General features: G+C 39.4%; 1 protein-coding gene across 12 annotated transcripts in view; it reads right to left on the reverse strand.

Annotated features, from left to right (window-relative positions):
- The window catches only part of ADGB (androglobin), a 172657-nt gene that overhangs the window by 2120 nt on the left and 156215 nt on the right, over nt 1-14322 (reverse strand). For all 12 annotated transcript variants that reach the window (XM_070256532.1, XM_070256530.1, XM_070256531.1 and 9 more), the window contains 3 exons: nt 12076-12288; nt 5235-5325; nt 4351-4534 (listed from right to left, as the gene is read on the reverse strand). In XM_070256532.1, coding sequence (XP_070112633.1) covers nt 4351-4534; nt 5235-5325; nt 12076-12288 — 488 coding nt within the window. The remainder of the gene's footprint in view (nt 1-4350; nt 4535-5234; nt 5326-12075; nt 12289-14322) is intronic.

Here is a 14322-nt window from a genome sequence, read left to right on the forward strand (position 1 = left end):
TCTGTCTCTTATAATACATCAACAATCCATCAGGATATCCTGTTGACTCTACTTTGAAAATATATCCAGAATTCAGTTGCTTCTCACCACCTCTGCTCTACCAGCCTGGCGTGAATCCACGGTGAGCTCTCCCGTGCTCAATGCAATAGTCCCCTCACAGAACTCTCTTCTATGTGCCTCCTACATTTATCTTTTCTGCACACGATACCCAGAGCAATGCTTTTAAAAGATGTCAGATCGTGTTAATCCTCTGCTCTTTAAAACCCTGTCATCGTTCCATGTTTCCCGCAGCATAAAGCTAAAGTCCTCTCAGTGGCCTTCACAGTCCTAATGTTTACCGTCTTCATCCCCCTCCCTTAATTCCCCTCTGACCTCCTCCCACTCTTCTACCCCTCGCTCACTCTGCTCCATGGCGCATGCCTCCTTGCTGTCCTTCCTGGGATACGTGAAGCCTGCTCCGGCCTTTAGGGCCTTTGCTCCAGCTGGTATCTCCTCTGAGTCACTGTGTTCTGATTCTGTTCTACTTTTCTTTTTTCTCAACACTTACCCCTCTCTCTCATATTATACAATGAATTTATGTATCACGTTTGTATTTTAGCACCTATTTCCTTACTAGAATGTAAGCTTCCCAAAGGCAAGGGTTTATCTCTTTTGTTCACGCTTTAGGAGAGTGTCTGGTAGAAACTGCCCAGAAATATATGTTGAGTGAATAAATTGTGGAAATAGGAAGTGTCAGAAGATTGTACACAGGTAAATAGAGTTCACATTTTCAAAAAGAGGAATAATTTTCAAAACTATAGGCAAGAACACAATTTCAGTTCCAGGCAACACTCTAGAAAGGGATGATGAAATGGCTTCTCTAAAAATGTTTACAGATAAGGCAGTGATTACCAAGTGCTCACGCACGTTTACTAAGAGGCCATGGCTTCCTAATTTCAGTGCATTTCTGACACTATGGCCACAATTATGGTTTAATTTGTTGACTGCTTCTGTTTCAAAAATGATATAATGAAAAATAAGAATTAATGAATCCATGCTGGAAGAGAAGCTTCTGGACATGACAGTTTTGTCTTCATCACTGAATTCTTGATGAAATTTTCCAGGGTTTTGCAATTTGCATGACTTCAGTTGAGATGGTGGAAGAGCTGAATGTCAGAATCAGACTTACCAAAGCTTTTGACAGAAGAAGAATACTGTATCTACCACAATAAAAGCGGTTTCACTAAACCAGTTGCACAAGTGCAAGATGATAGCAGGAACATATTTAAAAAGCAAAAAGAGAGAGAGAGAGAGATCTTAATGGTTTAGCATAAAGTAAGTGTAACACATGTCAGCAATCCCTTGAGGATTGCTATGTTTTCTTCTAGTTGATAAGAAACATAAGACTAATCATGTTTGTCTTGAGGTAGCTTCAGTCAAAATTAGGGTGCTTCTCTGTCCCTCACACTTAAAGAATGGGATCTGAATTCAAAACTATTCAAGTTAATATTTCTTCCTTATCTCCTCCCCATCTACTGCATTTGCTTGTCTATTAAACACAGAAAACATAACTGGCAATCCTGAAATTCCCTTTTATCTTATAATATTTTAATTTAAACTATTTTCTCCATGATGAATTGAGTCTATGTAATTCTTTTTTTTTTTCTTTTGCTAAGGAAGAGTAACCCTGAGCTAACAGCTGTATCAATCTTCCTCTATTTTGTATGTGGGTTGCCACCACAGCACGGCTGATGAGTGGTGTAGGTCTGTTCTTGGGATCCAAACCTGTGAACCCTGGGCCACTCATGTGGAGTATGGGGAACTTATCCACTACACCACAGGGCCAGACCCATGAATCTATATAATTTTAATATTTGTTTATATCTCTTATGAAAGAAATTTCTGTGAAATAGACATCCCTTCCAGGTTCCGGGGATACAACTGTGAATTGAAACAAAGTTCTGTTCACATATGGTCTATATTCTGGTGGAGATAGATTAAAAGTGTATGTATATTTAATATATATACATTTCCATGTTAGAACAATAAATGAATATACATACAGGATAAGTGCTTTCATTATTTTGAAGGGTGCTAATTTTCAAAGGCTAGCTACAGATGATCTCTCTAATGGAGAGACAACAGATGAGAGACATTATAAAGTGAAGCTGTAAACCATTTGGCTCTCTAAAGGAAGGATGTTGCAGGAAGAGCAAGGTTCAAGACCCACAGGTGGGAACATGCCTGGCTGTTGGTGGAAGAGCAAAGTCAGTCTGGAAAAAACAAAAGGAGAAAAGAGGGTAGAATGGTAGAGAAAAAGAAAGGAGAAGAAAGTGGGCACTAGGGTACGTAGAGTCCTAGTACAGACTTTGGCTTTTTTCTTAGTGAAATGTGAAGCCACCAGAGGAGTGAAATGACACCACCCTCCATTTTAAGGATGTACTTTGATAACCATTAGTGCAAATCCTAGAATACTTCCAGTTCTCCTCCAGCCACATGGTAGCATTGCACTCTGTATTGGCCTGCTTGGGCTGCCGTAATGAAGTGCCACAAACTGAGTGCTTAAATAACAGAAATTTATTATCTCAGAGTTATTGATGCTAGAAGTTTGAAATCCAGGTGTTAGCAAGCTTGATTCCCTCACTGAAGCTGTATGTGACCATGTGACTTGCTTTGGCCAATGAACTGTGAATATGCAATGCAAATGAAGGACCCTCTACTGAACTCACTGGACATGTAGCCAGGAGGGGAAATACTCTCTTCTTGTTTTAATCCAAGGGTTGGTAAACTAACGTCTGTGGAACAAATCTGGCTCATTGCCTATTTTTCTAAATAAAGTTTTATTGGAACACATTTAGGTATTATCTTTGACTGATTTTGTGTTAACAATGACACAATGACAATGAGTTATCCATGAGTTAATGAGTTGGGTAGATGCAACATATGGTCGCAAAGTACCATATGGCCTGCAAAGAGACCATATGGCCTGCAAAGGCACAACTATTTACTATCTGGCCCTTTACAGAAAACAAGTTTGCCATCCGCTGTCTTAGGCCACTGAGACATTGGGGCTATTTGGATAATAGGATAAAACTGTCTTTCCTGACTGACACAATCATTTTGGCTGCTGAGCAGAGACTGCTCTGTAGAAAGGAGAGAGGGAAGCCGTGAGACAAGTCAGGAGGCTGTAGCAACACTCTGAATGGAAAAGAATGACAGTTTGGACTAGGATGGTAGGGAGAGAGAGAATGAAAAGGGTTTGAATTTGGGATCTATTTTCAAGGTAGTGCTGACAAGTTTTATTAATAGATGAGACGTGAGGAGTGAGGGAAGTCAAGGATGTCTCCGAAGTTGCTCTTCGAGCAACTGAGAAAATGCAATTGTCATTTACTAGGATGGAGAATAGTGGTGGAGTGTTATGTTTGCGCTGAAATGAGAGGGCGGGCAAGACTTATAGAATACAGATTTGGATAGCTTCAGTTTGAGGTCCCTATTGGACAAACAAGAAAGGATGTCAGATAGGCGTATTCCACAGATCAGCCAATCCTAGGAAGGACGTGGAGAACCCAATCTCACTGTGGCTGAAATGTTTGCAAAGTCCTCTAGCCTTCAGTGTCTTTGGGAGTGTGTGTGTATGTGTGTGTGGGTGCTGTAGGGGGCAGGGAGGAAAAACAATAAATCTTCATTCTCTATAGTGGAAGTCATTCCTATACATTCGTTGAATTTCCCCATTTCTAGTATAATACGTCCAATTTTAATTGTTTGATCTTTCATACTACAGAAATCTTTTTTTTTGGGGGGGGGGGGAGCTGTGTCTAAATAAAACACCTTTAATGTTCTGCTGGGGTGGAGGAGTGACAGTCACCTGGCTACAAAAAGTTGAGGTGGCAATCCACAATTCTAACGGCTTCTTAAATAGTTTCAAACCAAACCAACCCAATGATTTTATCTTCTTCCCACTTCACCTTCACTTCCTAACATGTGTGGTGCCACCAATTTCGGAGCCTTTTGGGGATTCTGTGGAGCAAACTTGGTTGATTCCTAAGAATTTTTCTACTGCCAGCTCAGGATTTGGCTGCCTCAAGGCCGTTAATGCAATCTTCATCCAGCTATTTTCCAGCTCCACAAATATTTCGTCGTTGTCTTCTCTCTCTTTCTTCCCATTTTGTGGATAGATTCCCACTACTGCATTTTAGAGGGATTTCAGAGAGTATGTAAAATTAGATGTGTATAATCAATTTACCACCTTTTCTGAGAAGTTGGGAACTAAATGTTTTCAAGACTTCTTTTGACTTGGTTACTGTGTGATTCTATGATATCTTTATAAAAAGAATTTGTCAACTGTGGTCCAGGCGTGCACTTTAGACTCACCCTCATCTCGCCATACATCTCCAGGACTTTATCCTTCGACTTCACTCGTTCTTCCTGGTCAATGTCTCGAATGCTGAGGATTCTCGCCCTGTACTCTCGAAACTGATGGACCTCCTCTGCTTTTTGCATCGCTTCCTGTTGGTTTAGTTCCTCTGTTTGCAGCATAGGCTCAGTATTTGTTTTCCTTGATATGAAAACATCCAGAGAGATACATAAGTCATTTGGGAACTCTGAAATGAACTTTACTTTAGAACTCAAATAATTTAAAATCATACCAACGGTGTGGTGGACTGAATCCAACCAAACATTAGGAATAGGAAGAATAAACTATTAATTTTAGATGGGCTATGCTCCATTTATTGGATCATTGATATTTTAGGAAATTATTTTATGGAAATATCAGTAAAATTAGATGTGCCATCTGATGTGGTGTTTGTGGAACCGGTGTTTGAAGCTATGAGAATATTTTGCAAGTTTTCCTTTTTAATTGATGAAGGTAAATAGTTTTGAAAATGTTTCCAAACTTACAAATATGCTTGAGTAACTATCTCTCTCTATTAATCTTATTGTCTAGTTCTTAAGAAAACTGACTCTCAATAAATAATAGCAGCAGGTATGATGGGAATTTTCTATGATTCAACTCACCTTAATGAGGCTACAAATTAAATCTTTGCAAAAAACGTTTAAATGCTTTTATGATTGATTTAACAAAACATTTGCTAAATTTGAGATGTAAAATCATGCACTTCTAAAAATGTAGATACACTGAAAATAGATTAAGCATTTAATTTCAAATTTTAGTTGTTTAGCAACTGCATATTGGCAATGTATCCAAAATTCCATGAACACAGATGTCTGTGTTAATCATGTTTATTAAAACTTACCGAACATATTGAGTTAAGTCCACACATTCTAGCTCTTTTCGAATAAGTTGAGGAGATATTTCCAAAAGAGTTGGGGATCGTGAATGAGGCCCTGTTAAAAAATAAGTCCTAGGCTTTCAAAAATGAATCAACGATGACTAACGAAATGACTGTTACATCTCAGTTTAATTGAAAAAAATATTTTCTGTTAAAAAACAACCATTGAGGGGCCAGCCCGGGGGTGTAGTGGTTAAGTTGGCATACTCTGTTTCAGCGGCCTGGGGTTTGCCAGTTTGGATCCTGGGCACAGACCTACACACAGCTTGTCGAGCCATGCTGTGGCAGGTCTCCTGCATATAAAGCAGAGGAAGATGGGCACAGATGTCAGCTCAGGGCTAATCTTCCTCAGCAAAAAGAGGAGGATTGGGGGCAGATGTTAGCTCAGGGCTAACCTTCCTCAAAAAATCAACAACCGTTGATTGGACTTACCTTATTTGATATGATTTTAATATGACTTTAATAAAATATAATTATATTTCATATTTATCCTCTAGCTGGTGTTACTGTACTTAGAGAAGAATGAAGGAGATGACAAAATGAATACAGACAAAATGAATCAACCCCATAAGATGAGTAACAAAATATTACTCTAATTATAGTTAAATGAAGACAGAGATGGAAAAAGTCGTACTTGAGGTTACAAAATTTCATTGTAAGTAGGTTAAATGAGCCAGTATTCAGAGTGCTTATTCTAGAGTGAAAAGATATACTAGGGGCTATGGGGGTGGAATGAAAAAGTGTTTAAGACACAGTATCCTACCTTCAAGAAACTTTTAGTCCAGTGGAGTGGGCTATATATGATAAGCAAGCACTGAAAATCAAATTAGCGGGAGCTTTTTACTCCGTAGCCCCATATGAACCCACAAGAACAGATTTAAGAAAGAGACTTAGAGTCTAAGATATTAACCACTCAGCCTTTCTAGACCATTTAATCTCTTTTTTTAAAAAAGAAATTCTTTAAGTATAATTAGAATAGCGTGAAATTCACCCATTTTAAAAGTCTAATTCACTGCTTAAATTTACAGCGTTGTGCAACCAGCACCAAAAATCCAGTTGCAAAACATTTCCGCTATCTACATCAAATCTCTTGTGTGCTTTTAGTCACTCTCCATTCCCACCACAAGCCCCAGGCCACCATTAATCTATTTTATGTCTCTATAGATTTGCCTTTCCTGGACATTTCATGTAAGCAGGAACGGTAAAATTACATTTAACCATCTAGGAAATTGCCAAATCATCGTGTTTTGATTGTTGTTAGCTTCATGATAAGTTCTGAAATCACAAAGTAAAAATCTTCTCCCTTGGTTCTTTATCAAAATTATTTTGTTCATTCTTGGTCTTTTGCATTTCCATATAAGTTTTGAGGTCAGCTTGTCAAATTCTGTAAAATGTCTACTAGAATTCTGATGGGGATTACACTGAATTTATAAATCAATTTTGGGAGAATTACTCTCTCGCTACACTTAGTCTTCTAGTCAAAAGCATGGACTGCCTCTCTCTTTATTTAGATATTTTAAAATTTCCTTCAGTCCTGTTTGTAGTTTCCAGTATACAAGTCTTGCACTTTTGTTGACTTTATTTCCATACATTTATTATTGATGCTTTTGGGAATGAAGTTGTCTTCTTATTTTCATGTTTTGCTTGCTCATTGATAATATGTAGAAATAGGAGTAATTTTTATATATTAATCTTGTATCATGTAATCTCACTGAGCTCACTTAGTTCCAGATGATATTCTTGGTTCTTTACCCCTGACTCCTTAGGATTTTCGGTATATAGAATCAATTTGTCTGACAACAGAGTTTTACTGCTTCCTTTCTGATATAGATGTGTTTTCTTTCTTTCTTTTTTATCTTTTGATTGACTAGCCAGAACCTCCATTAAAATGTTGAATATAAGTGGTTAAAGTGGACATCTTGCCTTGTTCTTGATCTTAGGCTGTTTTGCTACCAAGATCGCCCTGTTCAATTTTTGACTGATTTGTTGCTTGCTCTGACTAGTATCCCAGTCTCAGGCAGCTGTGACGTTAGCCATTCCATTGTTTGCAACCAAGGTCACTATTATTTGCGACAATGCCCGAGGGCATGGAACTTTTCCATGGAGCCTCAAATCAGGTAAACCTCTCCCAGCATTGGCGCCAAGGCTGCTCTTCCTCATGGCTAGTATGCTACAGACCTCGGGTTGATGAGAGAACCTCATGTTAAACACTTAGATCCTTGCTGTCCTTACCAGCTGTTGTAGACTGCCTAATGGACCTCTAAAGATGTCTTACATCCTAAGCTCTGAAACCTATAAATATGTCCATCCTTGTAAATACGTCCACAGTCCATCCTTACAAGGACTTTGCAGATGCAATCAAGTTAAGGATCTTGAGATGAGAAGGTGATTGTGGATTATTCAGCTGGGCTCAATGTAATCACAAGAACACATAAGGGAAAAAAAGGCAGGTAGAAAAGAAAGGATCCAGGAAGGAGATGAGGTGATGGGCGCAGAGGAAAGAGAGATGGAGGGAGCGAAAGAGAGACTAAGAGACAGAAAGATTTGAAGATGCTCTGCCGTGGCCTTGAGAGGAGCGCAGCCCTGCCAACACCTTAATTTGAGAATTTCTGCCCTCCAGAATTGTAAGAAATGTGTGCTGTTTTAAGTGACTAAGTGTGTGCTTATTTGTTAGAGCAGCAACAGGAAGCTGATACAATTGAGTTCATTTGTTTTTGTTGTTCTTATTTTTGACAAATATTTTTCATTTAATTGTATCCTTTCAGAGCTTTGAAATTTTCTTACTCATTTTTTTTCCAGTTTATCATTGCTTTTTCGGGAGAGGAAATGCCAGGTTATCACTCTGCCATGCAAGATGCCCCATCCCACCCTGACTAGTATTCACTCCTGCTTTGCACAGGTGGTTCTAACAGCCTCGGCAATGTTGTAAAGTGCTTAGTTTACAGCAACTTGCTAAAGGTGATCATTCATTCAGAAATATAATCTGATGTAGGCCTTTAAAAAAACATAGAAAGCAATAACATCCAAATTAATTTTTCGTTTTTTCAAAAATACATGAAGTCATGATATACGTGAATAAACAGAATATAGTAATACAAATTCCAACTCTGCTCCATCATTAAAACATGAATTCTAGGGGCGGCCCATTGGCACAGCGGTTAAGTTCACGCGTTCTGCTTCTCGGTGGCCCAGGGTTTGCCAGTTCAGATCCCGGGTGCGGACATGACACCACTTGGCACACCATGCTGTGGTAGGCATCCCACATATAAAGTAGAGGAAGATGGGCATGGATGTTAGCTGAGGGCCAGTCTTCCTCAACAAAAAAGGAAGATTGGCAGTAGTTAGCTCAGGGCTAATCTTCCTCAAAAAAAAAAATGAATTCTATTGTTTTTCATTTTATCACATTCAATAAAACATTCCTGAAGTACTGACATTTTATAATATGACTCTTCTAGAAACAAGTGGCCAATAACTTTTCTTTTTTCATCATGGTTACCATGGGATCTCAAATTTCTAAAGTTAATTTGCTTTTCTCACAAACATATCTACTTTTGTTGGGTATATTTCTGGCATTTCAAACTTGAATTGTTTCTATAAGACACCAATTCTGCTGACTCTAACTGGAAAGAAAATGTTTTATGATTAATTAGATGTTTGTGTTTTCTTATATCTTGCCAAATAATATATATTTAAACAGAGGGTGGGAAAGAGGTAGAGAAAGTTAATCTTCATGTTTATCTACAAAACCTTGTTGTATCAGAATACAGTGTGAGTGTAGCATGAAGGTCTCGGATTTCTGGAACGGTGCAGCTCAAAGCATATGTGTGTGTGTGTGTGTGTGTGTGTGTGTGTGGACCATCCTCCAACAGCAGACTTGTCCTCTGTGGGATAAGCTATGAAAGTGAGAGGATGCATTTAGAAATATTCTTATAGCAGTTGGTCACGCACTGGGTCATTTTACTATATTTACAAAAATTTCAGTTTGCAACAGACTAGAGAAGAAAACTTCCTTCCTTGCGGATAGTGTGAGAACTGCTGTTTAAAAAACATAGTGAAGAATAGTTTAACTGACTATGAAGCCTGGGGAAAAGAAATTGGAAACAAAAACAAAGATCACCTGTAACCTCTGGAAGAGACACTTTCTAGAGGCCTCCAAAAAAAACGGGGAAGTTGAAAGTAATGTTTGGACCCTTGACCTTGATGATGGCTTGATGTTGAGGAAGAATGTTTAGGAGTAAAATCCATAATGGTGTTATTTATATGTCCTCTGGCATTATGAGGAAAGTTGTTGTAAGTTACCTACTATATGAAAATGGGAAGTAGCAAGAATAAGGTAGCTTTGGAGGAGTCACAAACATCTATGACAACGTGGAGATCAGACCACGTAAAGCTCTCACAGGGTCTATAATCTCCTATGGGAGATGCTTCTCCAGGAATGAGGACCAATTTGTGGTGGACCAACAGCAGAGGTGGGAGCAACACATGGAATTGCAGAGCACAACTAGACAACTGGACTCATGGTTCTCAAGCAGGACTCCTCCTATGACTGTAATCCTGGGGCACATGGCAGGGTTTCAGTGCTATAGGATGTCCTGGAACCACGCAACAGCACACCCCTTCTTGGAAAGAGGGGGAGTCAATTTTTCTTGATGGTGCATAATTCAACTTATCATTTTATATTAAATTAAAGTTACAATAAAACACATTTAAGAATGTTTTGAAGTTGGCCTAGGTACTCCATTCCCGCTCGCTCTTCCCTTTCCTCCCTGCTTCCTGCCCTCTCCTTCCCACCCAAAAGCACACTCTTTTACAGTTATGTGAACTCCACTGCAGATGTCTGAAGACTCGGATGGCCAAAGGTGTGAAGAAATGAGGAACAGGAGAGCTGACGCGGAAGCACAGGCCTCAGACCCTCACAACACTGGTCTGGGGCTCTGGGAAAAAATGACGGCTACACCATGATGGCGGTGACGTGCTATCCGAGGCTGGTGTGAAGAATTGTGATTACTTTCAACTTTCTCAACATAAAGGTGACCTTGTTAGCAAATAAATAAACAATTTCATAGCACAATTTAATTATATTTTCATTTACAGATCTTTAACTAAGCGTGGGAGAAAGTTTGTGTTTGATAAGAAATTCCAATGTGTGGAGTCAAAAGAAGTGAAATTTGTCTTGATTCTATCCAAAATGTTTCAGCTTCCTGCCATTAGGTGGGTCATTTATCAATTCCTTCGTTTTTGAGGCAGAGAGAGCAGTATATGCTTTTTCTAGTTCATAGAGGTTCAAGTGAGATAATATATGCCAAAGCACTCTACCAGTAAAATATTAATACAAAATTATAAGTATTATTCTAATACGTTTTAGTGCTACTGTCATGTGCATTATTATGAAATGAGTGCTTACTTTCAAAATATTGGTTCAAAAATATCAGAATCTCTTGTTAGTAGAGTAAGAGAGCCCTTTGAATTTTGGGATTTTCCTCTTCACTATGGAACTCACTTAAAGACATGTGAAGACATATTTGAGCCCTAAATAGGTTTTGTTTTTTTTTTAGTGAGGAAGATTCGTCCTCAGCTAACATCTGTTGCCAATTTTCCTCTTTTTGCTTGAGTAAGATTGCCCCTGAGCAAACATCTGTGCCAATCTTCCTCTACTTTGTATATGAGATGCCACCCCAGCATGGGATAATGAGCAGTGTGTAGGTCTGCACCCGGGATCCAAACCTGGGAACCCTGGGCCACTGAAGTGGAGCATGCAAACTTAACCACTACACCACCTGGCACGTCCCCATAAACAGTTGTTAATTGGAAAGTTCTCAGACTGGTTTAGCAACTTTGAGAGAAGAACCATTGTTGGCGTTTCTGAGGATGCTTCTTTCCAAGATAGCTTTCTTTCCTGCCTGGGTTCTGAACAAGTAGAGAAAGAAAGAGTAAGATTTTATTACCGACATAGGTATAACCGGAGGATGTAGCTTGAAGTGAGAGGCAAATGAATCAAGATCACAGAACCCCAGAACTGGCCGACCCCTTCCGCCTCCCTCAGCCATAGGGAGCGCTTCCAACTCAGAGACCAGCAGTGGAGTCAGGCGACCCACGGGCAGCCCGATTTATTCTTTCCAAATGCATCAATCAGATAAGCCACTTAGCCCCCTTGGGGACAGAAAGTCCAAGAGTTTCTTAGGGAAAATCCTTCCTCATGAAGGCCGGGAATAACGAAAGACATTTCTCTGTAACACCTTCCGTTGAGGATTTAGGTTCATTTCAGCGAGTAAATATGAATCTATTACTATACAGAAATGAACCAAGTCAATGAGGCTTGTACACCACTGAAAATTGCTTTCTTCCAACATTTTAGAAACCAAATATTTAAAATTTGTTATAAAAAGGAAAAAGAAAATCTATCAGGCAGCATACTATAGACATAACAAAACCGGTCTATGTTTAGTGAATATGCATGAATAGTGAAATACATATACTGTGTGTGAATAAACGTATACACATTTACTCTGAATCTCTGTATATGTGATCACTGCAATTTTATTTTCAGCATTTGCAGACTCAGAAAAGTATACAAAAATATACCTGATACTTTTTTTGGCCCACTCTTATGAATACTTTTATCAGTATTTAATAATTAGATCCTTGAGCTGATTATCAACTCTGATGAGGAAAATCAAGACGCATGAATAGAAAACACGTATTTTTCTATGTTAGAACCCTAGCCATCACGTATGTCTAAGTTAGTATCTTCTAGGATTTTTATTTCAAAATATGCATTGATCTTACCAACAAGAGCAATACTTACCCATGTTTTCCTTCCGCTGGCTCTGCTCTCGCTCCTCCTTCCCTCCTGGAAACCCTCCTCCACTTGCAGTGTTCATCGATTTTGCCAGATCCTTCAAGCCCGTGGTTAGTTGCCACTTCTTCCATAGCATACTCCCTAATGCTGTGCTCTCTTTTGCCTCCGAATTCAAGGAATACTTTGCCTCTGGCTCTTTTGTGGCACCTGCAGATGTTTCTACCACGACATGACATGTGCGTTACGGAAAAAATTTGCATTTGGTGAAATCAAATGCAAAAAATAACAAAGCTTATGGGAGCACAGATTTGGAGCAGAAGACTCAAAAGCTTTGCAACTTCTAACCAAAGCAAAAACCATCATTGGTACCTCAGAAGATGACATGGCTGGCCCAGGCATCCACTGTGTCTGGAAGCTGCCTCAGGTTATGAAAACATCACATAAAAATACAGGCTTTTTGGAGGGGAGACGTTACAAATGGAAATGGCATCTCTGAACCATTGGGCTGCTGTTAGGGGACCCCTGGAGGAAGGGCAACCTTCCCCATGTGAGAACTATGCGTGGATGGGGTTCTGCTCTCTGGGAAGGGAGCCCTGTGTGTAGGCACTTGTCTAAAATTGTCTTAAAATAGACCTGCAAAGGGCTCATGCTTATAAAATTGCAAAGCTGCAAGATATTTTCTTAACATTATAATTCTATTCCCAATGTTCCAGATCCTTATGCCTACAAGAAACTGCACAAAACTGACCACAGCTTCCACATTATACAGACACTTTCCCCTATTTATCAATTGCAGATGATTTAATTGGTGCAATATTCTGCTTTGAATGAAAGGTACTGATAGGTTAACACTTAAGGGCATAGGGAAATCTTGAAATGAAAGACAGACATTCAGAAGTTGAAAGCTGGTTCTTTAAAAATATTATTAAAATTGGGGGCAGCCCGCTGGCAGCATAGTGGTTAAGTTCGCGTGCTCTGGTTTGGTGGCCTGGGGTTCGCGGGTCTGGACCTACCACCACTTGTCAAGCCACGCTGAGGCAGCATCCCAAATACACTAGAGGAAGATTGCCACAGAAGATTGCCACGGATCTTCCTCACACACACACACACACACACACACACACAAATCTAAATATATAATTAAAATTAATGCACCCCTAGAGAAGGACTGATCGAGAAAAAAAGAGGTTAAAACAAAATGTATTCCAGGAAGTTTAACTTATGTAAAATAGACAAATTTCTTGTAAAACACAACTTATTCAAGAAAGGCAAAATTAATTCATGGTGATAGAGGTCAGGCTAGAAGTCATGCCGAGGAAGGAAATGGCTGAGAAGGGGAAGGAGGTGGACTTTCGGGATGTGTTAACTGTTTTATATCTTGATCTGAATAGTGGCTCCTGAGTGTACACGTATGTCAAAACTCCTCACGCTGTGGAATTGAGATTTGTGCCTTTATTGCATGTATGTTGTAGGACAAGTTCAGGCTCCTCTGAGCCCTCTTCTCCATCAGGCCTCATCCTTGGCTTGCAAAGAATCTGGGTTTTAGCAAAGAACCCTGCTAAACCAGTTTACAGAAAACTCCCCCACTCTTGATATCCAGTCAAGCTCCTCTTCCCTGAGCCTCGAAGCCTAACCACGTTCCTCTGAGTGATTTCCTAGCCCCTCCCTCTCCCTGCCTATTGGCTATCACCCCCCACTGGTCCCTGTGTATTCAGAGGTGAGTTCAATCTCCTTATTGCAACCATCTTGACTCCTATTGCTAAAATCTGGAATAAAGTCTTCTTGCCCTTCTTAACAAGTGTCTACGCAATAGTTTCTCTTTTAAATACAACTTAATATAACGTTTCTAAAAACAGTCATAGAATCTTAATCCTAAAGGACAAGAACTATCTTCTATTTGCCTTTGTCTTCCTAACATTACATTAGACTCTTTCTGTTAGAGGAGTGAGGGCTTTAGGATTTTAGGAGTTGGGAGTATTTCAGATCCCAACTTTGTCACTATTTAAATGTATGACTTAGGAAGAGTAAGGTGATTCTCTGAGCTTTGCTCCCCTTATCTGTAAAATGCGAATAGTAACGTCTACCTTATAATTGCTGTGGGTTAAAGTGAGAGAACAAACATAACGCACTTTGAACAGTGCCCATCCCAGGATCACAGGATTAGGGCGACAATTGTTGTTTGTACTCTTCATATAAAAAGTTAAGGGACAAGATTTTTATAACAATTACTGAGTTACACTCCTGAAGATGTCA

The sequence above is a fragment of the Equus caballus genome, chromosome 31, assembly GCF_041296265.1.
Source record: "Equus caballus isolate H_3958 breed thoroughbred chromosome 31, TB-T2T, whole genome shotgun sequence".
NCBI lineage: Eukaryota > Metazoa > Chordata > Mammalia > Perissodactyla > Equidae > Equus > Equus caballus.